General features: G+C 56.6%; 1 protein-coding gene across 2 annotated transcripts in view; it reads left to right on the plus strand.

The window, feature by feature from the left end:
- The first annotated feature begins 6,576 nt into the window (after nucleotides 1-6,576).
- C18H16orf74 (chromosome 18 C16orf74 homolog) overlaps nucleotides 6,577-25,495 on the plus strand; it is a 29,906-nt gene continuing 10,987 nt past the window's right edge. Inside the window, exons 1-3 of one of the 2 annotated variants that reach the window (XM_043437580.1) lie at nucleotides 6,577-6,804; nucleotides 8,179-8,242; nucleotides 14,688-14,732. In XM_043437580.1, the coding sequence (XP_043293515.1) occupies nucleotides 14,705-14,732 (28 nt within the window). In that variant the 5' untranslated portion in view covers nucleotides 6,577-6,804; nucleotides 8,179-8,242; nucleotides 14,688-14,704. The remainder of the gene's footprint in view (nucleotides 6,805-8,178; nucleotides 8,243-14,687; nucleotides 14,733-25,495) is intronic. The other variant, XM_043437579.1, reaches the window with a different exon arrangement.

Below are 25,495 nucleotides of genomic sequence, written 5' to 3' on the forward strand. Positions count from 1 at the left end.
TGTCCAACCCTTTGCAACCCCATGGATGCACATCAGGCTTCCCTGTCCTTCACCATCTCCCAGAGCTTGCTCAAACTCATGTCCACTGAGTCAGTGATGCCATCCAACCATCTCATCCTCTGTCGTCCCCTTCTCCTCCCGCCTTCAATCTTTCCCAGCATCAGGGTCTTTCCTAATGAGTCAGCTCTTCACATCAGGTAGCCAAAGTATTGGAGCTTCAGCTTCAGCATCAGTCCTTCCAGGGAATATTCAGGGTTGATTTCCTTCAGGATTGACTGGTTTTATCTCCTTGATGTCCAAGGGACTCTCGAGAGTCTTCTCCAGCACCACAGTTTGAAAGCATCAATTCTTTGGCACTCAGCCTTCTTAATGATCCAACTCTCACATCCATACATGACTTCTGGAAAAACCATAGCTTTGACTAGAGGGACCTTTGTAGGCTAAGTGATGTCCCTGCTTTTTAATCCTCTGTCTAGGTTTGTCATTGCTTTTCTTCCAAGGAGCAAGTGTCTTTTAATTTCATGGCTGCAATTCTCTTGGGTAGGTACCTCAAAGGGGAAGTGATGGGCTGGTGAATAAATATTCAGCTTTCTAAGAATCTGCCACACTGGATTCCAAAGTGGTGGCATCACTTTACACTCCCGGCAATAATTTAAGAGTTTTTCCACATCCTCACCAACATTTGTTATTTTCTCTTTACCTTATTTTGTTTGATTAGCGCCATCTGAGTACGTGAGCAGGGTGTCTCACTGTGGTTTTGACTTGCATTTCCCTGAAGACTAAGGAGATTGAGCTTATCGTGTGCTTCTTGGCCATTTTTATGTCTCCTTTGGCGAAATATCTATTCTAGTCTCTTTAAAACTTTTCACAATTTCAATGTCAGTTGTTACTTAGGTTATTTGCCTCCGTGTTGATTTCTGAGAGTCCTTTGTATATTCAGTCCCTTATCAGATATAAGACATACAAATATGTTCTCCTCGCATTTCATTTCCTTAAAGATGTCTTTTGAAGTTTTTGATGTTGATGAAGTGGCCATCGACTTTTGTGACTCTGCCTCTATCGGTGGGCACTGCTTTGGCGCCCGGCACAGTGCGGAAACCAGGCTCTGTCCTCACTAGCCCGAGACCTGGGCGGGTGACAGCACCTCTCTGGGCGTCAGTAACCTCGTCTGCACAAAGTGGGCACTGATGGTACCCACCTCTGAAGGCCGGTCAAATTTGTACTTGAAACCGCGCCTGGTGCCCAGTTACCTCGAAACCAACCTCAGTTACAGACTATGGGTCTTTCGGGGAATTTACATTCACCCTCACTTTGCATCCTCATTGCAGCCCTGGGAGCAGGTGCTCCTCATCCCATTTGAGGGTGAAAAACAGAGACTCAGGAAAGCTGGGTGACTTGTTTAAGGTCCCACAGCCTGTGAGGGGCTCACAGAGGCATCGCCCCACTTGAGGGGTCCAGGATTGCTGCCTCATCACCCGACGGCTGCTCCCAGAGGCAGACTGAGGCTCCCTCCCCCGACCCAGCAAGTCCAGGCCAACGCTGTCCCCAGGGTCACCAACAGCACAGGCCAGGCACTGGCCGGCAGGATGAGGGACTCATCACACTGCCCCAAAGCCAAGCCCTCTGCCCTGGGGGGAGTCGAAGCTGCTAAGACACAGTGTGGCCAGCACAACCCTGGGGGACCCCAGGCATCCGGGAGCCCCGAGGAGGGCCAGGCCCAGTCTGGGGTGTGGACAGGGGTATCTCAGCCTCTTCCAGGGTAGGGTTAAGCCTCAGGCCCCTTCTGACGACCTTGGGAGCTACAAAGCAAGTCTGTGGATCTGTGGTGACCTTCTTGGGCAGATAGGCCTACAGACCGGTGTGTCTCCGCCTGCATGGCCCATGTCCTCCTTACCTGGGCGCTGTCTCCCCAGGGCCTGTGTTTCTTTTGTGACTTAGGAAATTTTCAAACACACATGGAGAGAGAATTACACAACCCGTCCCCACATACCTGTCACCCAGATCCAACAGTGGTCACTGCAGGGCCACTCTCATCAGTTACCTACTGCCATGTAACAAACATCCCCAGACTTAAAACAGCAGTGGCTTAAGAGAGCCACCTTTGTCCATTTTCTCCCAACTCTGTGTGCTGCCAGGGCTCGGCCAGGTGGTTCCTGGGCAGCTCATGACACCAGCTGGGGCTGCTGTCACCAGGTGGGGACTTGCCTGGGCTGCATGTCTGGCCTGGCCCACAGGACAGGTATTGGGGGCTGGGCATCGGCTGGGAGCTCAGCTGGACCTCTGCCAGGCAGTCTACACCTGGGCTGTCCCTGTGGCTTGGGTGTCTCAGCATGGTGGTGGGGTTCAGAGAGGGAGCCTTCCTGAGAGCAAATCTTCCCAGATGGAGGAAGAGGCCACCCAGGCTCGGAAGGGCTGAGTCCCAGGACAGGTACCACCTCGTTTCTCTCGCCCTCCTTTGGCCATGCGATCTCAGGGCCACGGCGTTAAGGAGGGGGAATCAGTGTGTCCCTCAGTGCGGGGATGGGGGTGTGAGGTAGGGAGGAAAAACTTGCAGCCATCTTTAACTTCCCATTGTGATCAACAAACGATTGTTGAATATGAAACTGAATTCCATAGACATGCCTCAAGCAGGGAATTAGCTCCTGGTGAGGACTGGGGGGTTGTGAATGGAACAGTCTCTCCCCTCCCCAAGCAGCACTGCTCCCTGGCCTCCTTGACAGCTTGTGGAGACCCTCCGGGCCCCAAACCCTCCAACACAGCATGTGACTGGTGGTGCTCTAGCTGTGAGGGGAGGTCACACCATGGTGACGAGGAAGGCCTGGCTTCTCAGACCCGCTCAGGGGCTGCTGGAAGGCCAGTCTACAGGGTGCCCTGTCTCCCACCTGCTGCCCCGGCTGGAGGCTCCCAAGCACCCTGTTCACAGGTGTCCTGGGCTGAAGACCCCCCGCTGAGCCCTGCTGCCCCGATGTCCTTCCAGCCTCAGGAGGTGTCCGGGGCAACCGCTGTCTTCTCACCCTGCCTAACCCACTCTGGTCCCCTCCCTGGCGTGGCCCCCGCGCCCCCTCCACCACCATTGTCACCCACCACCCCTTGCTGACAGCTAGAAGGGGCACAGGCGGGAGACACTGTACAGACAGAGCCACCCCCACCCTGCTCTGGCAACCTCTCCGAGTCACTCCCTCCCCAGCAACTCCACGGGCTTGGCATTTGGGCAGATGGCTCCCTTTAGGAATGCGTATGGTCCCCCGTCCCCAGAAACCGTCTGAGGACTTGCGGTTCTTCATCGGTTCTCCCAAACCCTGATGTGTTCCATGAGTGTGTCTGGAGCCCCTGCCCCAGGCCGAGGAAGTGAGGCCAGCACGGCAGACTGGTCCCTGCCCTCGGAAGCGTCCCTGCTAGGGATACCCAGTCATTGCACCCACCAACTCATGGCAGCCCACAGTGCGCCTAGCAGAGGGACACGTGCTCAGAGCCACGAGAGTCTGGAAGAGCTAGCTGGACAAGGACATCTCATGAGGAGGAGCCATTCTACAGAGCTGGTTCCTTTTCCTTGGGCAGAAAACCAGACGAGCTTCCTTGACACTTTACCTGGCTGCCAAGAAAATGATGTCCAAGTGGGTGCTCTCTCTTTTAAAAAAAACAAAAGCTCACTTGGAAAATTTCAAATACATACAAAAGTAGAATAGTATAATAAGCCTTCATGTAAGCATTACTTACCTTCAACAATTATCAACATTTTTTATTGTTTTCATCCCCATCCGCCCCTCCCATCCTCACTCTGCCGCCTATTTATTTTCCTCGTCTTTGTTTTTTTTTGGCCGCACCACGAGGCTTGTGGTATCTTAGCGCCCTGACCAAGGATCCAGTCCACAGTGCAAGTGCAGAGTCCTAATCACTGGACAGCCAGGGACTTCCCATTTATTTCCCTTGTCTTTGGAAAATCTTGTCTTACTACTAATTCACTCACAAATACTTTTTCACATAGATCACTAACAGATAAGTGCTTTAAAAAACACAATGATACCACTACCACATCTCTTCATATTTGTAGCAATTTCTTAATATTATCTAACACCCAGACTGTGTTCAATTTTCTATTATCTCGCAAATATCTTTTTCTAGTTGGTTTGTTCACATCAGGACCCATCCAGGCTTTGCACAGATTTGCAGTAGGTTCATCTCTATCTGAAGTGTCTGTCCTTCCAAGTGGGCTTGGATGCTCAAGTGGAGATTCTCTACGGCAGGGGCCCCCAACCTCTGGGATCTAATGCCTGATGATCTGAGTTGGAGCTGACATAATAATAATAATGGAAATAAAGTTGCACAATAAATATCGTGCCCTTGAATCATCCCGAAACCATCCCCACCCCCGTCCGTGGAAAAATTGCCTTCCACAAAACCAGTTCCTGATGCCAAAAAGGTTAGGGACAGCTGCTCCATGAGATCAGTCACTTACCGTCACCTGGGAGTTTTTACAAAACACCCCTACCTGGGCCCTACCTGGACCAATTAGGTCAGGGTCCCTGGGGTGAACCAGGACCTGGGTGTTTGCTTCATTCATTTGCATTTGCTTATGTATCAGTTAAGCTCCACCCCCCACCCCCCTTGGGGACCCTGGCCTGCTGCCAGGGTTAGGAGTCCCTGGAATACTCTTAGCGGTTCTCACTAGCAGTTGTGCCCTGGGATGTCCCCTGGCAATGTCTGGAGATGCTTTTGGTTGTCGCCACTTGGGCAGGGGGCCATGCCACTGACATTCAGTGGACGGCGGCCAGGACATCCTGCAGCCCCCGTGGCATAGAGTTAACCAGCCCCAAACACCAAAGTGCTGACATTGAGAAACTCTGATACTGGAGCACCAACCTCGCCGGTCTCAAGGGGCAGAGGCCTCCTGGGGGAGGAAGCAAATTAAATTGGATTCTTTCCATTCCTCATCTCAGCCCCTTACAGCTGACAAAATGCATCCCCCTGGGCCTCCTCTCATTAGCCCTGCATCCCCTCCCCCAGTGCTGCGTGGGGCTAAACTCTCCCGGGAGACTGGCCGCTCCCATCTCTGCTTGGGGCAGGAATGCACCTCTCACCTGCTGGGCGACCTCTGTCCTTCCCTCTGCCTCAGGCCCCACTCCTGGGAAACGGAGAGAGCAGGGCTGTCCCGAACCACTGCTGACCTCCGGCCACCTGCAGAGGTGGCGCTCAGTCAGCACCAGTCACCCCGTTCACTGCGGTACCCGGTGCCCAACACAGAGCAGATGCTCAAAAGGTGTTTGTAGAAATGAATGGATCCCCATTTCTCCTTGTGGAAACCGGGGTGCAGAGAAAGCGGGTCTCACAACCAGCTTTCGGCCTTCTCCAGGCTTTTCAGCCTTGTCCTTGCTTCTACGTGAAAAGTGTGGGTACCTGCCGCCCCTAGGGGTTCCCTGCTCCTTTCTTGCCACTGTCTCAGGAGACGATGGGGAGCAGGGCTGTCCCACAGCTCCCCAGGGAGGAACAAGGACACAGGACACTCGCAGCCCACCTTCCCTCCCAAGGCTGGGGTGGGGGCCATCCTCCCCCCGCCTTCCTCTGTTTGTGGGGAGGCGTGATACATTTCCTGCCTATCATTTTGGACTGGATATGGTCTGGGCACGCAAAATTTTGCAATATTTTTAGGAATGACTCAAACAGAGAACACAGCTGGAGCGCCGACTCAATTTCCTGCGTCCACTGAAGGCATGTCATTGTCCTGCTCCGAGACTCAGTTTCCCTTCCTCTGTTTCCAGAAGGACACAGACCACAGGGCGTGGAGACCTTTCGATTGTTAGATGGAGCTGGCCCGACAGGCTTGTCACAATGATGTGAAACCACTTGGTGGGGGTGGCTTTGTTCCTCCCTCTCTGTGGGAGGCCTCCGGAGAAACCCATCTGGATACAAGGCCTGTTCACCCACAGGCAGGGAACTGGGCAATTCCTATCAGCTGGGCTTCCTCAGAAAACCTGCCACCCCCAGCCGGCCACACGGCTAGCTCAGCCCCAGAAGTAGGGTGCAGAAGCATGTGTGGAGAGCCAGAGGGCCAAACGCTAACAGCGGGGCAGCCGTCCCTATGACCACGCGGGTCAACCGAAGCCCCGCAGGCCAGCGACTACATGGGTGGGAGCTGGGGAGGGGCGCGTTGCTAGCACGTCCCCAGGGCCCGGGGCAGGCGGGGAGATGGTGGAGACTCCCTTCTCCCCACTCCCCTTCTCCGCGGCTCGCCGGTGGGGCTCACTCAAGCACAGCCATGCGGTGTGGGGGAACCCCAAGGTCCCACTTCCACCACCCAGGGCTGGGGGTGCACAGCCGCAGGGGGCCTGGCACCCAGCCTCGGGCAGGGGCGCACGGTGGAGAGTCCCGCGGCCCGAACTTTCCCCGGGATCCCCCTTCAGCCTCCCCCACCAGCCGGGCGAGAGGAAACTAAGAACCGAGTGAGTCCGCGAAGCCAGAGGCGCGGGCGCTGGGCGCGCCCCCGGCTCACTCCCTAGGGAGGCGGCGGGCGGCCCCGCTCCGCCCCAGCGCCCGGCCGGTGCGATCCGGCGCCCGCGGGCGGGGCGGGGCTGCAGTCGGCACCGCCCCCGGGGTCCGGGGAGGGGACGGGGGAGGCGTGCGCGCGGCGGCGGCGGCGGCGGGTGCCTGGAGCGCCTGCCGGGGCGGAGCGGGCCCCCAGCGCACTGCCTGGCTCGGGCCATGACCCTCGCTGCTCTCTCCTTTAGACTCGTCGCCGCAGCCCCTCGAGCCCGGCCGTCGCCGCTACGGGCGCCCGGGCGGGCCCCACAGTGAGCCCACCGGGAAGCGGTAAGTACCTCGCGCCGCGCGCCCCAGGGTGCCCGGCGCTGCCCACCCCACCCCACCCCTCCCTTCCCTTCTGGAAGACACTGCTCTTTCCCGAAGCCGCAGCCCCGCGGAGCAGCGTCCACGCCCCGCCAGCTGCCGCCGCGGGAGGGCCATCCCTGGGGAGGACGGGCCCCCACCCCGGGGTGGGGACCCTCGCGGGCTCGGGCGTCTCCCCCTACTTCTTGCAGACTTTTCTGCGGAGACGCAGGTTTGGGGAAAGTTGGGCCCCCTCTGGCCATGTTGCAACTTACACCGGGCGCGTGGGGAGGTGTGTCCCCGCCCGTGGAAGCCGCCGGCCCCCCAGTCTTCACCTGCCACCCCACCCGGTCACGAGTTCCTGGGGAATGGGCCAGACCGCCATTCCTGAAAGCTGGAGAGGAGCCCGGCCGGGGGGGTGGGGGCAGGAGGCCTGGAGAGGAACCATTTCCCCTCTATCGAGTATTTCAGAATGTATTATTTATGAACCGCCTCACTTAGGGGCCCCCTTCGCTCCCAGGGCATCAAAGCAGGTTTGCAACCGCAAAGGGCGACCAGTGTGAACGCGCTCGCCCACTTGCCCGGCCCGCTGAGCTCAGCGGAACTGGGGGGAGGCACTCCTCACTCAGGTGGACCCGCAGCCCGGCTCGGCGCCCCCCCTGGTGGGCGGGGTCAGGGCAGAGGGGACCTCTCAGACCTCCCCGGGCTGTTAGGCCGCGGTGGAATCCGAAAAGTCTGTGCTGGCTGAGCCTCTTTAGCCTCGCTGAGAATGGGGAGGAAGAGGCAGGGAGGGCAGCCTGGAGAGGGCTCCCTTGTGATTGGTGCAGCTTTTGTGGAACGAACACCCCATTTTACAGATGGGGAAACTGAGGATCCCAGAGGCGCACCTGGATTGGCAGGCTGGGGGGGGTTGTGTTTCCTGCAGATCCCTCAGGGGTGCCGGGGGGTGGGGGGTGGTGGTGGGGGTGGGGGTGGGGGAAGCCCTTGGCCCAGGCTGGGTCAGATCCAGAAAGCAGCCCCTTACCTGTGCAGGCCACACCCACCATGGGTTCCCTGTCCCCACCCTGGATGGGAGGGAGTCCTGTATTTATGGAAAGACTTAATCCCTCTGCAGGCCCCAAGGAGGCGGAAAGCTCCGCCAGCCTAATCTCCTCTCCCTGGAAGCCTTTCCCTTGGCCGTGGGTTGCCCTGGTGGGCCCTGAGCCCCGGGTTGAGATCACCCCTGGAACTTCCCCTCAATAGCCACGGAAAGAGAGCAGTGCTGCTTCATGTTGACTGAGCCCTGCCTGCTGGTACCCATCACCTGCATTTTCCGTTTGCCTTCTCTGACCTAATACTGTTGTTATCCCCATTTTACAGATGAGGACACAGAGGCTCATAAAGATCAAGTGACTGATCCAAGGTCACGCACGGGGGCGGGCGGGTAAGTGGCGAGGCCTAGCCTTGAACCCCTAGCCCTCACAGTGTAGGATCAAACAGTGTAGGCAGACCTTCCCCTGTGAAAATGATGTGTTATATATTTACAATAATGTGTACACCCAGGAACCCGCTCATAGCCGACGCAGCCATAGCCTCCCCTCCGAGCCTGTGGGGGATTGTGTGTGTCCCACAGACAGTGCCACATGGTAGTTACTTTTTATTTGGGTGCAGAGAAAGCAGTAGTTTAGTTTTCTGTTTGCGCTGCAAACCTGAAGAGGGTGAGCTGGCCAGCAGGAAAGCTAAGGGCTAATAGTTTGCAGCTCCTAACTTCAAGGCTGCTGTAAAAAGGATGACATGGTTTCTAATTAGCCCCATGATTAGTTAACTGTTAGCCTAACTTCTAATAGAATACCCCTTATTTTTAAACATTTTTACTGATGTGTAACATATGGAAAGTTGCACAAATTGTACCTCTTGAATTTGATCTCAGGCTCAGAGGGCCAAGTATCATGCTCACATTTACATGGCCAATCAGTGAAAGACCACAGCTTGACCCTGGGTGGCCCAAGACCGTGCCCCATGACAGCAAGGCAGGTGCAGGCTTTAGTGGGCACCTTGCCTTCCCCGCAAGCCCATCATCTTTCACTTCCTCTGGGCGAGCAGCTGTGGGCCAGGCAAGTGCCCCCTGTGGGTCTGTGGCCTAAAGCCCAGGAGAGGCTCATGTTTGCATTCTGTGTACCAGAAAGGGAGGCATGTTAACGCTTGTAGCATCTGTTCCCAGCGCAGTCCCTTTGGCTGCTGTTGTAGGAATTCTAATCCTGTTGTGAAAGGAAAGTACCTTTTTTTAAAAAAAAAAAAGAAGGAAACCAAGATGTGTCGTAGGCCTGCTGGGAGCCCCGTTTGGCCAGTCTGTCAGTAGGTCTTCCCTGCTTTGCAGTAAGGGAACCAGCCCAAGAGCTGGTCCCGGGCTCCCCCAGCTGGGAGGGGAACCTGATTCCATCTGGTCTGGTGGGTCCACCCACCTAGGCAAACTGTCACATTCTTCTGCTGAGTCTCCACCCATGCCCTCTCCTCCGTCCTCCAGCGAGGTCTTGGTTAAGGGAGTGAGGCTCTGGGCCCCTGTCAAGTCACGAGCTCCACGGGGCTCTTCCGATTCCATCTGGGAGGTGACTCCAGAGACTGTGATCAGGCTGCTAGCCTGACTCTGCCTTTCACTGACTCCCTCTCTAGGCCGCCACGGGCCACAGGCCTCATCTGGGAGACTCAGGTGGCCACCTCCATGTAGGGTTGCTAGGTTTAGCAAATAAAACTAAAGGCTGCTCTGTTCCATGTGAACTGCAGAAAAATGATGGAGAATGTTCAGTAGGAGTCTGTCCCGTACGGGAGTTGGGCATCCTGTATTTTATTTGGCAGTCTTTTTCTCTGACCGCTCCCAGTTCCAGAGATCTGATTCATCCCAGGAGGGGTTTACTTCATCCCCTACAGCCCAGCCTCCATGATCTCCAAAAGCAGAAACCGAAGGGAAGCTATTAGCAGATCCCTTGTGCCCTGAGTGGTTCTGATGTGTTCCACGGACAGTGCTACATCTTTATTACTTTACACTTTGTGCAGAGAACACATTAGTTTACTGTTCTCTTTGCATCAGGAACCTGCAGGGGGTGGGCTGACGAACACTACCCTGCTGTGGGCTGGTAGTTTGGGGCTCTTATCTGCAAGGCAGCTATAAAGACAGTAACAGACATCTTGGCCAAGGGTGTCCTCTGCCCTGGAGCTGCCCAGGCTTCAGAGGGGCCATGAGGGACCATTTGGTGTGCAGAGTGGCCGACATCCATCTCTCTGGCCACTGCTTAGGGGAGAGGCAGACCCCTGCAGGAGGAAGTAAGTTTTTATCCCTCACTGCCCATCCGTGTCACCGGAGAGGGTTCTGTCATGACCGTTTGGCGGTAGGGAGATTCTTATGCCCGAGTGCAAGAAAGGACCTGTTTTAACTCAAGCTGTTGTGCAAATAATTAACAGCCCGATATTTTGAAGGGAACATAAACAGAGCCCGATTCGATATGAAAGGGTGGTTTTTCACACTCCTGCGAATGTGTGAAAGAGAGAGAACATTTATACTTAAACGTGTGGTTCTCTCGGGCCTGACGGCTTACCTACCTTCTTGCCAAGCTAAGACGGCCCCTCCCATGGAATCTTTTCTTCTCACCCATTAAACCTTTATTTTCTAATTGCACAAATGTGTGTCTTCCGGGTATAGACCTCAGCATGTAGAATGATAGACATAGAAACCATGGGGTGCAACTGACCTGGCTTTGAGCTCTGGCCTCCCAGAGCTGCTGCCGGACCGCCCAGAGTTCCACTCCGTCATCTGTAAGTCACGGATGCGATGATGTTATCTCGCTGGGTGTTGTCAGGTTTAGGAATTTTTGTAATGAACTCAGCCTCTTGAAAGCATTAGCTTGACATCTGTGTCAGTGGTGAGGATGAAGTTTAGGGGGACGTAGCCCGCTCCCCACAGTCAGGCGTCTGTATGGCTTCCATTTGGACAGATGAACATCCCATCTTCCGGGACTGTCTCCAGCAAAGATACCTGCCATCTCAGGGGCAGCCCCAATCACCGAGGGAGTGGAGTGGATGGGGCGCTGTCCACGGTCCTACATAAACCACCCTGGGGAGCGCCTCCTCCTTCTGCTATAACAGGCTACACCTCGGACTCGGGGACCGCATGGCAGGCCAACCCCAGGTTCTCTTCCCACGTAGCGTCCCCATAGGCTGCTAAAGGGTGACACCATCACGTTGACAGATGATGACGATGGTGACGACGGCTCCAGGCCCCGTGCTGGAGGCTGGGTCAGGATGCCTGTTCTATAACTGAGGACATGGAGCCGGAGCGGGGTGGGGGGGTGGGCGGTGAAGCATCAGCCTCTCAGGCTCAGAGAGGAAAATGACTGGCCGAAGGTCACACCGTCCGCACAGACTCCTGGTTCCTCTCAGCCCCTCCCAAGGCCACTTCATTCTTCCTGCCCTTGTGGGGCGTTCCAGCAACGTGCATGGGAATGTGAAAGATCGGTTGGTGAAAACCCCATTTGGAAGTTTTAGAAACCAGAAATAGAATCATTCCACCTAGCCCTGACCTCACCACGTGACGTTTGCTTGACCCTCGCACAGCTTCCCGTCCCCTGGTGTCCCCTGGATCCAGGCTGCCAGCTCCTCCTCCTTCCTTAACTTCCTTCATTTTTTCCCTGAATGTTAGGAGATAGGTATTTTTCAAATCACAGGACAGCTTTAGCGACAAAACCTATCCATTCAGGACAGTTTTCTGGGAGGAGCAGTGTAACAGAGCACCTTCCGCCAGCCAGAGCCGCAGTCCCTGGCCACCCCTCCAGCCACATCAGAGATGGGGTAGGGGAGTTGGATGTGATGCTCCCACTGCATTCTGGCTGCTACTGGGGTGAGGGGTGGGGGGTGTTCCGTGGAGTCTGGGTAAATAACTGCTCTCTGCTTTCCCTTGCTGAGTGCTTCCCTTGAATAGTTTCGAGTTTCAGAAAAGTTACAAGAACAGTAGGAGCTAGTGTATACCCTTCACTGAAAGTGAACATGTAGCCATGGTTGCTTCATTGGCTTGGATTTCTGGCCAGACTCTGAGAGTGAAGCTGCAGAACTGATGGCCCGGGACCCTGGACACCCCAGTGTGTGTGTTCTCAGAGCAGGGACCGCCTCTTAGAAAATGCAGCCCAGCCATCAAAATCACAAAACTCGACCACAGCCCCATGCCGTCACCTCCTGGACAGGTGTCTTTCTTTTGACCGTTTTACTACTTGTCAAACTAGAGACAGAAGCATGTCGTGAACGCCCGTGTCCCAGCGTCAGTAGCAGACAGGGCAGCACCCCGCACCCTCCACGCCTCTGCTGCTGTTTCTCTGTTGGACTTTACAGCAGAGTCCTGCCGTCGCTTCGTCAGTGAGGGCTTCAGTGTGAATCACAGTCGTGTAGTCCTAGGGCGGGATGTGTTGTGTACGCTGTTGGGTGGGCGGTGGCCAGCACGTACACAGAACGGAAGAGCGTGGACTGTGAGATCAGAGTTCACTGCAAGGCTGTGATGTGGTGTGGCCGGCAGGGGCCCTGGGAGGTTGCTGTGTCCCTGACCTCAGGGCCACAGACCCCTGGGCAAGAGACCCACGAGAGAGATGGGAGGGGAGCTCTGGGGTTGAAAGCATAGGCTTGGAATCCCTGCCCCACCACCTGCTCCCCATACAACCTTTCTGCAGGTTAACTAACTTCCCAATGCCTCAGTTTCCCCATCAGCAAAGTGGGGATCGGAATGGCTCCAGTGTCACCAGTCTGTCGTGAGGCTTAAATGACTGTGAATGGAGGCGCTCCGGAGGGCACTGGGCACAGTGTGGGTGCTCGAGAGAGGCGCCCATCCATGCCCCACAGGCCTTTTCTGGGGCTCTCTCTTCCTCCAGCGCCGACCCCCCACCCAAGGAAAGGTACACTCTCCTGGCAGCCCATCCCACCCATTTGAATTGCCCCGCCCCTGCCTCCAGAGCTTTGGAAAAGCCCAGTCCAGCCCACACCCCAGGCCAGTGGGGAAGCTCTGGGGGAGGGACCCCCTGCCAGGCTCTGGTCCCCACCAGGCCCGGGGGAGCTGCAGCTCCGGGCCTACTCCAAGTAGGAAGCGCTTCCTCTATACGCAGCCGTCCTGACTGTTCCCATCCATGTCTGTCCGTCCCTCTTGGCCTCTCTCTCCCCAGTCCATCCCTTACCTGCCCACAAGTCCAGCCTGGCTAAAGTTGGAGCCTTTGCCCTGGCCCCTTCCTCCAGACTGACCCCTCCTGGGGTCCCACCATCTCACCAGCCTGTGCATCACCCCAGCTTCCAGCAGCTTCTCCCCGCACGATGGCTGCCCCGCCTTCTCCAGTGCTCAGACTCTGCGGTTTCTGGCCCAGAGCTGAGCATCTGGGTCCCCTGGGGCCTTGTTACAACGCCGATTCCGGCTCAGTGCACCCAGGTGGGGCAGAGAGCCTGCACTGTTAATGAGCTCCTGGGGGTGCCGAGGCTGCTCCTAGCAAGGCCTGGAGTGGGGGCTGGCCTGTACAGCCCACTGGAATGCGGAAGCTACTACATGTGCTCAGGATAACCCTCCACTATGTCACCAGCCTCCAGAGACTCCGCAGTGCAGCTCAGCCTGGGCCCTTCTGTGGCCTGTTCCTCTGGCGGGCCACGCCCCCACGTGTCCTCTGGGCCTTTGAACATTCTGTTCCTGCAGCCTGGGGGGTTCCCGCTTGGCTGGCTCCTGTCTTTGGGGACATGGTCCCCAGGCCTCCCAGGCTGGGACCGGAACCCTCCTCTGGCCTCCTGGCCTCAGGTGCAGGGTCCCGTTTGGCCTTGTATCCACCTGTGTCTGGTCTCACAAGACCAGATGCCAGGATGGGAAATGTGTAAGAAGTATATTGAGGAAAATAGAGAGGGGGGCTGGGAGGCCTGGACCCAAGGAACGAGGGAGGAGGAGACAGCAGGACGGGTGGGGGCACGCACGGACAGTTGGCCAAGCCAGAGTCAGCCGTCAGGGCGCCTGTCTCAGATCCCAGCCTCCCATCCAGGCTTGCAGCGCAAGGGAGGTGGAGTCCTGTGGGGCGCTGCTCATGGCCACCCGCCAGCCCCTGGTGTCTTCCTGCGAGTGCAGGAATCCCCATCTTCAGCCTCTCAGAGCCCTGAGCACCCCCTCCTGCAGAGCTTCACAGACCCCTGTGGGGGGCCCTCACGGGGGTCAGGGCAGTCCTGGGTTGGAACCCCAGCTCCACTCCTAGTAAGTTGTGTGGCCTCAAGTAGCCACCACCCCCTCTCTGAGCCATAAAGTGGGGACGGTGATAGCACCTCCCAGGGTTGTAACAGAGTCAAATGTCAGGAGACCATGAGCTGCTGCCTGTTTCTCCAGCAGCTCCTCAGAACACTCACCTTGCAGGGAGATGGTGGGAGATTTTAACCCCCACGGAGCAGGGACTGGGCTCCTTTCAACCGTTAGGATGTGAAAGAATTTGCATTTTAGGAGAGGAGGCCTCCTTTGAACAGAAGGCACACCACACCCATCACGGGGCTCAGGGCCACCCTGCAGCCCCAGCTGGGGCCCTCTTGCCCCCGGAACAGCCACATGCTGGCCCCTGGAAGGCAGGGTTCTGCCCCATCACCTGGGCCAGACCTCTACTTGCACCTTCACCAGCTAGGCCGCCGCACCGGGCCTCCCTCCAGCATGTTCACCTTTGAGATGCCTGAAAGTTTTTTCCACCAGCACACGCTCGTCTCTGAGCAAATTCAGCCCAGATGTAGCCGGCAGGCGCCGTGACCTTGGCCGCGGTTTCTCTCCGCCGCTGCTTCCTGTTGTGCACCCATCAGGCCGGGTGGGGACCTGGCCACGCGTGGCCGATACAAACAAGCCTCTCCTCTCTCCCCAGGCTGCAGAGGTGCCGACATGGGGCTGAAGCTGACCTGTCTGAAAGGTAAGCGGGCAGCTCTCTCCCTCCAGCTCTTCATGGGGGCGCCCGGGGGGAGGTGAAGTGAGGCCTGAGACAGGGTAGACCCTGAGACCCCGGCGGTGCTGCCCTAGACTGGAGGGGGGCGCCTCCACTAAAGGCAGCACCGGTACACAGCAGGCGCCGTGTAAGTGTGCGCTGTGACTCTGAGTGCTCCTCCAGGCCTTTCCCTGGAGCTGAGTGATGGGGGGACGTTGCAGTGCCCCCCCCACGCCTCGGTTGCCCCCCTCAGAGGGATGCACTCCAGGCTGTGCAGGGTCAGGGGTAAGGGGCGCTGCAGGAAGGTGCTGGGGTGCCGGGGGGGTTTGCTGTCCACCCTGAGGGCCTGTTACCACGACGCAGGTGGTGAGCTAGGTGGTCCCACCTGCTAGGGGCCTGGCAAGGAGGGCTGGGAGAGGGGCAGGGCCAGCAGGGGGAGAGTTCCAGGATGCAGAATCATCAAGGGGCGTTGTAAGTGTTGGTTGAGGCAGCCCAGACCTCTGTCTTCTGCTCTGGACCCTTCCATCTGAACGTCCCAGGGGCACCTCAGACCAACGGGGCCCACAGGAAGCTTGTTATTGGGGACAGATGCTCCCCCCATCTCCCCAGCCTAACATCTGGGAGTCACCCTGACGGCTTCTCGCCCATGTGCAACATGCCCGCCAGCCCTGACTCCCCTCCTGCTGGCTCCAGCTCCATCCCTCTGTGACAGCAAGTCCTTGGGAGGTACTGAAGGGTCCCCCCAGGGGTGAGGGACCAGCCTTCAGGTCCCGCTGCTGGGATGAGAGGTCCTAGGAGAGCCCCTGGGTGGCCATCAGTGGGGATGGGGGGGCATCTTGATGGACCGCTCCTCCAAGACCAGTGGGGAGCAGCAGTGGGGAGTGGGGAGCAGCGGTCCGCATGGAGGAGTCAGGGGAGGTGCTTGCTGAGTGGGCGTCCAGGAGAGTAGGGTCCTGTGGTTGGGTCCAGAGACCAAAGCCTTGGGGCTCAAGAACGCTCTTCCCTTAGACCGTGCTGGGCACAGAATAGGCGTTCGGGACAAGCTTTCAGTTCTGGTTGGTAGTTGTGGTAAAATAGACATAACAAAGTTTCCCCTGTTAACCGTTTCTAAGCATACAACCCAGTGGCATTGAGTGCATTTACATTGCTGCACAAGCGTCACCCCCAGGGCTCCTCCGAATTCTCCCGCTAAACTCCGTCCGCATTAAGCATGAGCCCTCCCTCCCTCTCCCCGGAGCCCTGACCCCCACCACCTACTTTCTGTCTCTCTGAAAGTGCCCACTGGGGTACCTGCTGGAAGCAGCATCGTATGGCCTCTGCCCTTTCGTGTCTGGCTTCCTTCAAACTCAGCGTGACGGGGAGGCTTCGTCTGTGTTGTGGCAGGTGTGTCGGGACCTCCTTCCTTTTCGAGGCTGAGTAGTATTCCGTGCTGTGTGGGCCACGTTTGGTTGGTTCAACCCTGATGGACGCTGGGCTGCCTCCAGGTTTGGCTGTTGTCCGTCTTTGACAAATCAAGACGCTGGAGGGCCCCCGGGAAGCAGCTGCCTCCCCGCCCGAGGCTGGGGGTCGGCCAGGGGAGGAGGTCCAGCAGCCGCAGGTGCTGAGAAGCCCTGGGGAGGCGCCCCCCCACCACACCCCCACCAACAGGACTGAAGCCTGGGCGGGCGGCAGGCTGAGTGCTCCTGGGCCGAGAGCTTTTAGAAGGGCCCCGGAGGAGCTAAGTGCTGGGAGGAGTGTGGGAGCAAGGGGTGCTCATGCATTTTTCATTGCTGGCTCTCCGGGGCCCACCCATCACCCTCTCCCACCCCCAGCCGCATCTAGCCTTGGTCTCTGGAGGTGACGAGGCCCACACAGGCTTGGGTGTGACCCAGGACATGGGCTGGGGGTGGGGCGGGGCATAGAAACCCTCTCCCTGGGCTTGACGAAGACCACCCAGGTCCTCCAGCAGCCCTGGGGCCTTGGGCCCTGCCCCTGTCGGAGCCTCATTCTTACGGCAGACTGCTGAGGGCTGGGTCCCGCACCCCTGACATCCGCAGTCGTCCACGTCCGTCCCTTGCAGCCCACAGGTGCGGGTCCACCTGGTTTCCGTGCTGGGATATGTAGTCCGTGCACCATCTCATGTTTCGGTTCAGTTCAGCCGCTCAGTCGTGCCTGACTCTTTGGGACCCTAGGGACTGCAGCACGCCAGGCCTCCCTGTCCATCAGCAATTCTCAGAGCTTACTCAGACTCATGTCCATTGAGTCGGTAATGCCATCCAACCATCTCATCCTCTGTCGTCCCCTTCTCCTCCCGCCTTCAGTCCTTCCCAGCATCTCGTGTTTGTTTTTTATTTGATATCAAGTGCGAGGGCTGTGTTTCTCCAGGCCGTGTCACTTTCACAGTGCTTGAATGCTTCTGTCCAGTTCAGCCGAGAATGCGTCTTTGGGTCATTTCCGGCCTGCTGCTTTTGTGGATAATGTCATTTTGAACATCTCTGCCCTGAGTACTGGTTTATTTGGCTGCCCTGGGTCTTCGCTGTGGCACATGTGATCTTTCAGTTGCGGTTTGCGTGATCTAGTTCCCTGACCAGGATTTGAATGCAGGTCCCCTGCATTGGGAGTACAGACCGCCAGGGAAGTTCCCGCTTTATGAATTTTTTACAATTATTATTTCCTTGGGATAAATTCCAGAAATCAAGATGATCTAGTCAAATAAGGGTAAATGGTGGCATCTTCCTGGGGGCTTGGCCCTGGACAAGGCTCTGGTCTGTGCGTTCTGAGTGGAACCGTGGCTCATCCATCCCTCCTCCCACTGTGAAGTGGGCACTTCTGGGATCCCCAGTTTCCAGATGAGAAAGCTGAGAAACAGAGAGGTCATGTACTTGCCCGGGGCCACACAGCAGGGACCCAGGTGGGGTTTGAACCCAGGCAGGCTGTCCCAGAGGCCTAGCTTTAGCCACCACTGGCATGGCCTTTTCAGAGGAAAGCCTTTTAATTCAGCAATTGAAGTGACCACGGTCACCCAAAACTTTATTCACATGGTCACTTACATCTTCACATGAATCCTAAACTTAGTTCATCTTAACATTAACTCAGATGGTGTCTTAAGTTAACTCAAATGGTCTCTTCAGTTTCCACTGTAACAGATTATCACAGACGGTGGGAGGGGGTGGGCGCGCGGCAGTTCAAACCACAGAAGTCTCTTCATGTTTTCTCCCAGTTCTGGAGGCCTGAAGTCTGAAACCAGAGTGGGCCATGTTCCCTCTGGGGGCTCCAGAGGTGGGGTCTTTGCTGCGTCTTCCAGCTCCTGGGGGCTCCAGGCGTCCTTGGCTTGTGGCCGCCTCCCTCCAGCCTCTTCCTCTGTCTCCACACAGCCTCTTCCCTGTGTGTCCCTGGGCCCTTTCTCTTAGAAAGACATCTCTCTGCTTTTGTCTTACGAAAACACCAGTCTTTGGACTTAAAGTGAAAAGTGAAAGTGAAGTCGCTCAGTTGTGTTCAATTCTTTGTGACTCCATGGACTGTCGCCCACGGAATTTTCCAGGCAAGAGTACTGGAGTGGGTTGCCATTTCCTTCTCCAGGGGATCTTCCTGACCCAGAGATCAAACCCAGGTCTCCTGCACTGCAGGCAGAGGCTTTACCTCTGAGCCACCAGGGAAGCCCAGTCTTTAATACAGGGTGATTGCATCACAAGATCCTTCACTGATTACATCTGCAAAGAACTTATTTCCAAATAAGGCTGGAGTTTGCAGTCCTGGGTGGGCGTGGATTGGGGGGGACTCTCCTCAAACCCACCAAATGTCACTTCACCTCTGAGCCTCCTGCATGGGGGACAAGAAGGCAGCTCTCTGTTTTAGTTTTAGAACGTGCTCATTGTCTGGCTCAAGGTGGGCGATCACAAGAGTGTGACGTCTGAGGGCTGTGCCAAAGTCCTTGTGTTTCTGATTCCAAAGGAGCGTGGGGACACTTTGAACGGGCTCCATGTGCTCAAGGCCCAGCCGTAGCAGCCGTGACCTGTGGGAATGGTCCACTGTCCTGCGAGCACGTGCTTCCCTCCATCTCGTGTAAAGGCTGGTGTGTCCTGGGCATCCCCCCTGTCACTCACCTCGTCCTCACTGTGTCTGCACAACGTAGCTAACTTTACAAATGGGGAGACTGAGGCACAGGGACATGGGCTCAAGGCCCTAGGGCGGGTCGTCAGGGCTTGGCCCAGCAGACGGCACATGAGGGTGGCGAGGGGTTTCCCTGGTTTGTGAGCAGTTCTGTCCTGGTCAGCCTTGAGGGTGGGGTACTGCCAGGAATCAGTACGGTGGGGCGCTGTGGTTTTCAGCGGGGATCCCCAACCTGCAGTCTCAACACCACCTGGGAGCCAGACAGAGGTGAGAATTCTCGGGACCCACTTGGACCTGCCGCGTCAGGAGCTCCAGCATTTCTCGCACTTTCTCTGAGGGATTCCAGGACATACTCAAGGTGGAGAACCGCTGGCAAGGTGACTCTGGAGTCAGAGAGATTGGGTTCAAATCCCAGTCCTGCCCCCAGCCACTTCACATGCCCAAGCCTCAGTTTCCCCATCTGTGAAATGGAGTGATGAGTGGCAGCATCTCCTGGGCCAGGTGTCAAGAATGATCTGAGATGAGTGCTAGAGATGGTGCCCCCGGGGTTCCTGGCCCTGCACGCTTTTCCTCTCTGGAGGAGCTCCAGCTACAGCTGTGTGGGGACCTTGCCAGGGGTGGGGGGTGCGCGGGGGGTGGGTAGGGCAGGGGAAGTTAACCTTCAGGTGTGGCCTTTCCCACTGGGGCCTCCTCAGGGGCCCGGTGTGGTCTCTGGGACTCCCCAGAATTTGCTGCCTCCAGCCCCAGCCAACTTCATCATCACCATGGAGACGGGATCCAGAAGATGGGGCTGGTCCCAGGGGACTGTCCTTCTGGGGCCAGGCAGGAAAGGGCCAGGAGATGGAGACTTTGTCCAGGTTTGTTGTTTGGTTCATTTGTTATAATAGGCTTTATTATTTAGAACGGTTTTAGATTTATATCAGCAGAAAAATTGTGAAGAGAGTACAGGGTTGTCATATACCCCACAACCAGTTTTTCATGTAGTCAGCATCTTACATGAGTATGGTATGTTCTTTATGGCCAGAAAATTGATACCCATCCATAATTTTAACTAAAGTGCATACTTCTTTCTGATTTCCCAGTTTTTACCTGGGTCTATCCATGGATCTGATCTGGGACCCACCTTACATTTAGTCATCGTGTGTCCTTAGGCCCCTCTGGGCTGAGCCAGTTTCTCAGAAGCTCCTTCTGTTTGTGACCTTGACCATCATGAGGAGGATAGTCAGGTGCTGTGTAGGTTGGGTTTGGCTGACGTTGGTAGGTGTTTATAGTCTCTTTTGTGGATTAAGTGATGATGGTGAGGGTGGATATGAGTTACAGGTGCAGCCCCCAGGCCACTGGGACCCCTGACTGCCCAGGCATCCTTCCTGGCTCCCTGGGGGGTCACAGAACCTCCGCTCCCAGTAACCGAGGTTTGGGCAGCTGGGAGCTGGCAGTTACAATAATGTCCATTTTTCTGATTGGCGTTTAGAGGCCCAAGACTAGCCTCAGGTCACAGCAAAGAAAAAAAAAGTCACCCTACACAACACCCTTCCAATGTGAACATGTGGTTCCAGCTGTCCTGCAGTGGGGTCCAGAGTTGGTGGAGAGAGTGTTCATCTCACAGTGCAGGGAACAGCATTCTGGGCAGAGGGAACAGCAGATACAAAGCCCCAAAGACAGGAACAGACTTGGTGAGCTGAAGTGTCGAGTGTGGTTGGAACTGGAGGCAGGGGCAGGGCCCAGGTGGAGGAGCTGAGGCCCTCAAACAGGAAGGGCCATGAGAGCAAAGGTTTTCATCAAGAATTTCTCTTCAGAGTCATAGGAGGCACTGGAATCACTCAAGAGCGGGGACCTCATCCTCTGTGTAACACCAGACTCACTCGAGAGGCTCACGGGAGGGGGTGAGCCTGGCCCACTGATCAGGGCAGGGATTCTTTTCTTTTTTTAAAATAATTTTATTTATTTTTGGCTGTGCTTGGTCTTTATTGCTGCCTGAGCTTTTTTCTAGTTGCGGAGAGCAGGGGCTACTCTCTAGTTGCGCTGCACAGGCTTCTCATTGCAGTGGCTTCTCTTGTGCGGGGCACGGGGCACACAGGTTCGCTAGTTCGCAGCACACGGCCCAGCGTCTGTGGTCCCCAGGCTCTAGAGCACAGGCTCAGTGGCCCCGAGGCATGTGGGATCTTCCCGGACCAGGGATCGAACCCGTGTTCCCTGCATTGGCAGGTGGATTCTTTACCGGTGAGCCACCAGCGAAGCCCAGGGATTCAGTCTGGATGAAGCTGTGCAGCCTGGGGTGAGAACCACTGTCTAGGGCCCGTGCCCTTGCTATTCAGGGGGCGCCTGTAGTGTAGACTGACTACCCAGAGGTGACAAGGACCAAGCAAGCTTGGCTGGGCTTCAGGGAGGCAGGCTTCAACCCAGGGCTTCTCCTGGAACCTGCTGTACAGATCTCTGCCCAGGAGACAGGGGCTCGGGGGGCTCGGAGCCCCCTGCCTGCTCAGAGGAGGGGTGGGCAGTCACAGCTGGTCGTGAACACCGAGGCAGATGGGGCTTAGTCCGGCTCTGCCCCATCCCAGGGGCGAGCTGGCAGCCCTCCGGGCTCAGAGCAGGGATTTACCCCCAGTCAGGCTTAAGCTAAACCCAGCACCTGCTGTCCTCCCGAAGGAGGGGGCAGAACCCAAGTCTCATGGCAGGTGGGAGAGGAGAGTTGCCGTCTCTAACTGGGGCCCGCATGGGATTCACCTGCATCTCCTCCTTGCTCCCGGGGCTCCTCGGGGGCAGGAGTCTTGCTGCTTTGTTCATCGCTGGAGCCCTGTTCCCGGCTGTGGGTCAGCACACAGTAGGGACACAATCGCTGTTGGTAGAAAGAGCAGCATCTTTTGAATTTAATTCTGATGCAGAGACCCTCCCAGGACCGGCCCTGACTGGCCAGGGCAGCTGTGCCATTTCATCCCCTCGCCCAGATCAGTGACCCACTCCTGCCCCCCACCCCCCACCCCCACCTCTCCTGTCAGCCACTCAGCGAGGCTTTGAGGAGACTCACTCATGATGCCCTGGTTACAGGTGGGGCTCCTGAGGCCGCAGGTGGGAGAGCTCCCTGGCCCGGGTCACACAGCAGCCGCGTGGGGGCCCCGAGGGCCTCGGGATCCTGACTGGGCACCTGGACATGAGCCCCTCCCCCAGCTCCGTGCCCGCAGTTCCCTCTGGGCAGGCCTGGGCGAGGTGCTCCAGAAGTGCTTGTGGGCTGAAGGAGGCTCGAGAGGGCAGGCAGGAGGGGGCTGGACTCGCTGCCTGGGGCCGGCGGCTCTCAGTGGCTGGGGGCCTCGTGCCGCTCCCAGGGAAGGGGGTGCTCACCAGCTGTCGGCTGCCAGCATGTGCCTGGCCTGGGAGGCTGACCTCTCTCCATCCTGGGCTGTGGTTCCCAAGCCTCCCAGTAGGGGTATGGATGTGACGCTGGGCCAGGACAGAGCTGCCTGCTCATCCACCTCTAACCCATCCTTCCTTCCCCACCCCTCCCCATCCTTCTGCTTCTGCCTCACAGACCTCACGGTGCCCAAGGCAGGTGCGTGTGAAGCTCAGAGATGGGTCAGTGGGTCCAAGTCTCACGTGACCTGGCTGAGGGTCTTCAATCCCCTGAATCAGTGCTTTTTGTTCTTAACTACAAAGCAGGCACAGGGCTTCCAGGTGGTGCTGGCCAGTGTAGGAGACATAAGGGATGCTGGTTCAATCATTGGGTCGGGAAGATCCCCTGGAGGAGGGCGTGGCAACCCACTCCAGTATTCTTGCCTGGAGAATCCCATGGACGGAGGAGCCTGGTGAACAGTTTTCTTAGGCTGTGGGTAGGTGCCGCGAGGGGTGGGGCTGTGAGCCCTCAGCGGGCAGCGCTCTGGGCCACCGGGTACCAGCCGGGCCCTGCGGGGTGAATCTGGGCTGCACAGCCCAGCATCTGTACTGGGGCTGAAGGCTCAGACCAGGTGCTGTGGGCCAGGCGCTGAGGACACCAGTCACAGCCACTGGCCACCGCCAGCCTCTGCTCCTCTAGACATGCCCTGATGGCCCGGCCAGGGGCTACCCCCGATGGGTCAGAAGAGTGAGCTGTGAGGGGGAGCGCTCTGCAGCTGGGAAGGAGGACTTGCAGGTCTGTCTGAATGGCTAGGGAGCCTTGTCCAACCCGGGCCATGAAGTGAAAAGAACAGGGTGTGAAACAGTGGGTCCAGTGCCACCACCTGTGTGTGGCTTAGTCGCTCAGTCGTGTCCGACTTTTGTGACCCCATAGACTGTCACCTGGCAGGGTCCTGTGTCCATGGAGTTCTCCAGGCAAGAATGCTGGAGTGGGTTGCCATGAAGGAATATGCCACTGATCATGTGATCTACATATGATCTGCAGATACATAGAATATTCTGGAAGAAGACAGTAATCATGGCTGTCTCCAGGTGAAGAGGTGAAAGAGAGCTGGGTGGCAGGAGAGTGAGGTGACAGAAGGACTCGGACAGACCTGAGTCTCTCCCAGGAGCCCGTGTCCCTGACCTGGGGACACCAGCTCGACCCCATCCCCTGGACGCTGTGAGGTTGGCTCCTGGCCCCTGTGACCACACACTGGGCCGTGCCCCTGAGTGGCTCAAGGACAAAGGAACGTTCCTCATGGTGTTCCCATCCCCCTTCTTACCACTCCAGGCCTACACTCCTAATCCTCCCCCGGCCCCCTCACTGTCCTTTTACTGTCTCACCTCATCACCTTGATCAGACCTCTCCTGCAGCAGGAATGCCTCACCCCCTGCCCTTTCCCCGTTCCACCTCCTAAATCTGTATCAACCCCTCCTCAGAAATTGTTTTATTTCTCTTTTAATTGTTTTATTTGGGGGATATGTAAAACACCTGCATGGTACAGAATGTAAAGTGTGCAAAAGGATTAACTTAGTAAAAGCCAGCCTGCTCTCACTGCTCTCTCAGCCACCCGCTCGGAGGCAGCCTCCCAGTCTTCCGTGGGCTCTGCTGTCAGGCTGCCCGTCTGCACCCATCTCGGGCCTCAGCTGCCCACAGCTGGGGGACACCTCCTTGTCCTCAGAACCCAGGCTTCCCCAGGTGCTCCCCAGTTTTCCCTGAGTAACACCAGTCACCTCCTTCTCTGAGACTAACTGGAATTTCCTTGCCTAATTGCACAGTAACAACCGCAATATTCTATTAATAGCAGTGATGGCTATTCATAGCAGCAGTAACAGTATGGCCCGTTGAGCACCTGCTGTTGGCCAGGCTACCCCAGACACCTCCCGCCTAACCTCATGTGTCCTTACGAGCACCGTACAGGTTATGGGTTAGCATCTAGAGCGCAAGTTCGAATGTTTATTTCAGCAAGGGGCCGACCACATATAGTATCTTTGCAGCCAAGGAAACGCAGGCTCAGGGAGGTTAAGAAGCCTTGCCCACACAGCTGGTGAAGGGCAGACTGGGAGGCCAGTCCCTCTGGCTCAGACCATCCGTAAGCCCCTTCCCAAGGCTCCGGCCACACAGATGTGCAGCGGGGCCACTCGAGACAAAGGAAACCAGCCACCCTCGAGTTGCTCTGTCTGAAATGCCCAGATATTGTCTCAGGCAGCAACGGTGCTGACCGTGGTTCTCAGCTCTGGGTCAGTTCAGTTCAGTCACTCAGTCGTGTCCGACTCTTTGCGACCCCATGAACGTCAGCACGCCAGGCCTCCCTGTCCATCACCAACTCCCAGAGTCCACTCAAACCCATGTCCATTGAGTTGGTGATGCCATCCAACCATCTTATCCTCTGTCATCCCCTTCTCCTGCCCTCAATCTTTCTCAGCATCAGGGTCTTTCCCAATGAGTCAGCTCTTCACATCAGGTGGCTAAAATATTGGAGTCTCAGCTTCAACATCAGTCCTTCCAATGAACACCCAGGACTGATCTCCTTTAGGATGGACTGGTTGGATCTCCTTGCAGTCCAAGGGACTCCCAAGAGTCTTCTCCAACACCACAGTTCAAAAGCATCAATTCTTCAGCACTCAGCTTTCTTTATAGTCCAACTCTCACATCCATACATGACTACTGGAAAAACCATAACCTTGACTAGATGGACCTTTGTTGACAAAGCAATGTCTCTACTTTTTAATATGCTGTCTAGGTTGGTCATAACTTTCCTTCCAAGGAGTAAGCATCTTTTAATTTCATGGCTGCAATCACCATCTGCAGTGATTTTGAAGCCCAGAAAAATAAAGTCAGCCACTGTTTCCACTGTTTGCCCATCTATTTGCCACATTTAGGAAGAAAAAACAAAAAAAAAAATGTGGGATGAATTTCAAATAAACAAGGACTAGTTGTCTAGTATAAGTATATCCATCGTATAGCATGGGCCGTAACTCTGAAAAACTGGTTTGTCCTGAATCTTATCTGGCAACCCTACCCCCAGGGGACACTTGGCAGTGTCTGAAGACACCCTTGGTTGTCACAAATGCTGGAGCTACAGCATCTAGGGGCCAGGGTGCTGCTCCACCCCGTCCAGTGCTCAGGCCGGCCCCACCGCAGAGTAACCAGGCCCTGGACGCCAGCAGTGCTGAGGGTGGGGACCCCGAGCCGCACTCATCACATACCAGCCACAGCCCATGCAGGCATTGAGGGCTTTGCAGATTTTCTTTGACCTCAGGTCTCTGTCATGCTCTGAGGGCAGGCCTACTCT

This window comes from Cervus canadensis, chromosome 18 (assembly GCF_019320065.1).
Source record: "Cervus canadensis isolate Bull #8, Minnesota chromosome 18, ASM1932006v1, whole genome shotgun sequence".
Classification (NCBI taxonomy): Eukaryota; Metazoa; Chordata; class Mammalia; order Artiodactyla; family Cervidae; genus Cervus; species Cervus canadensis.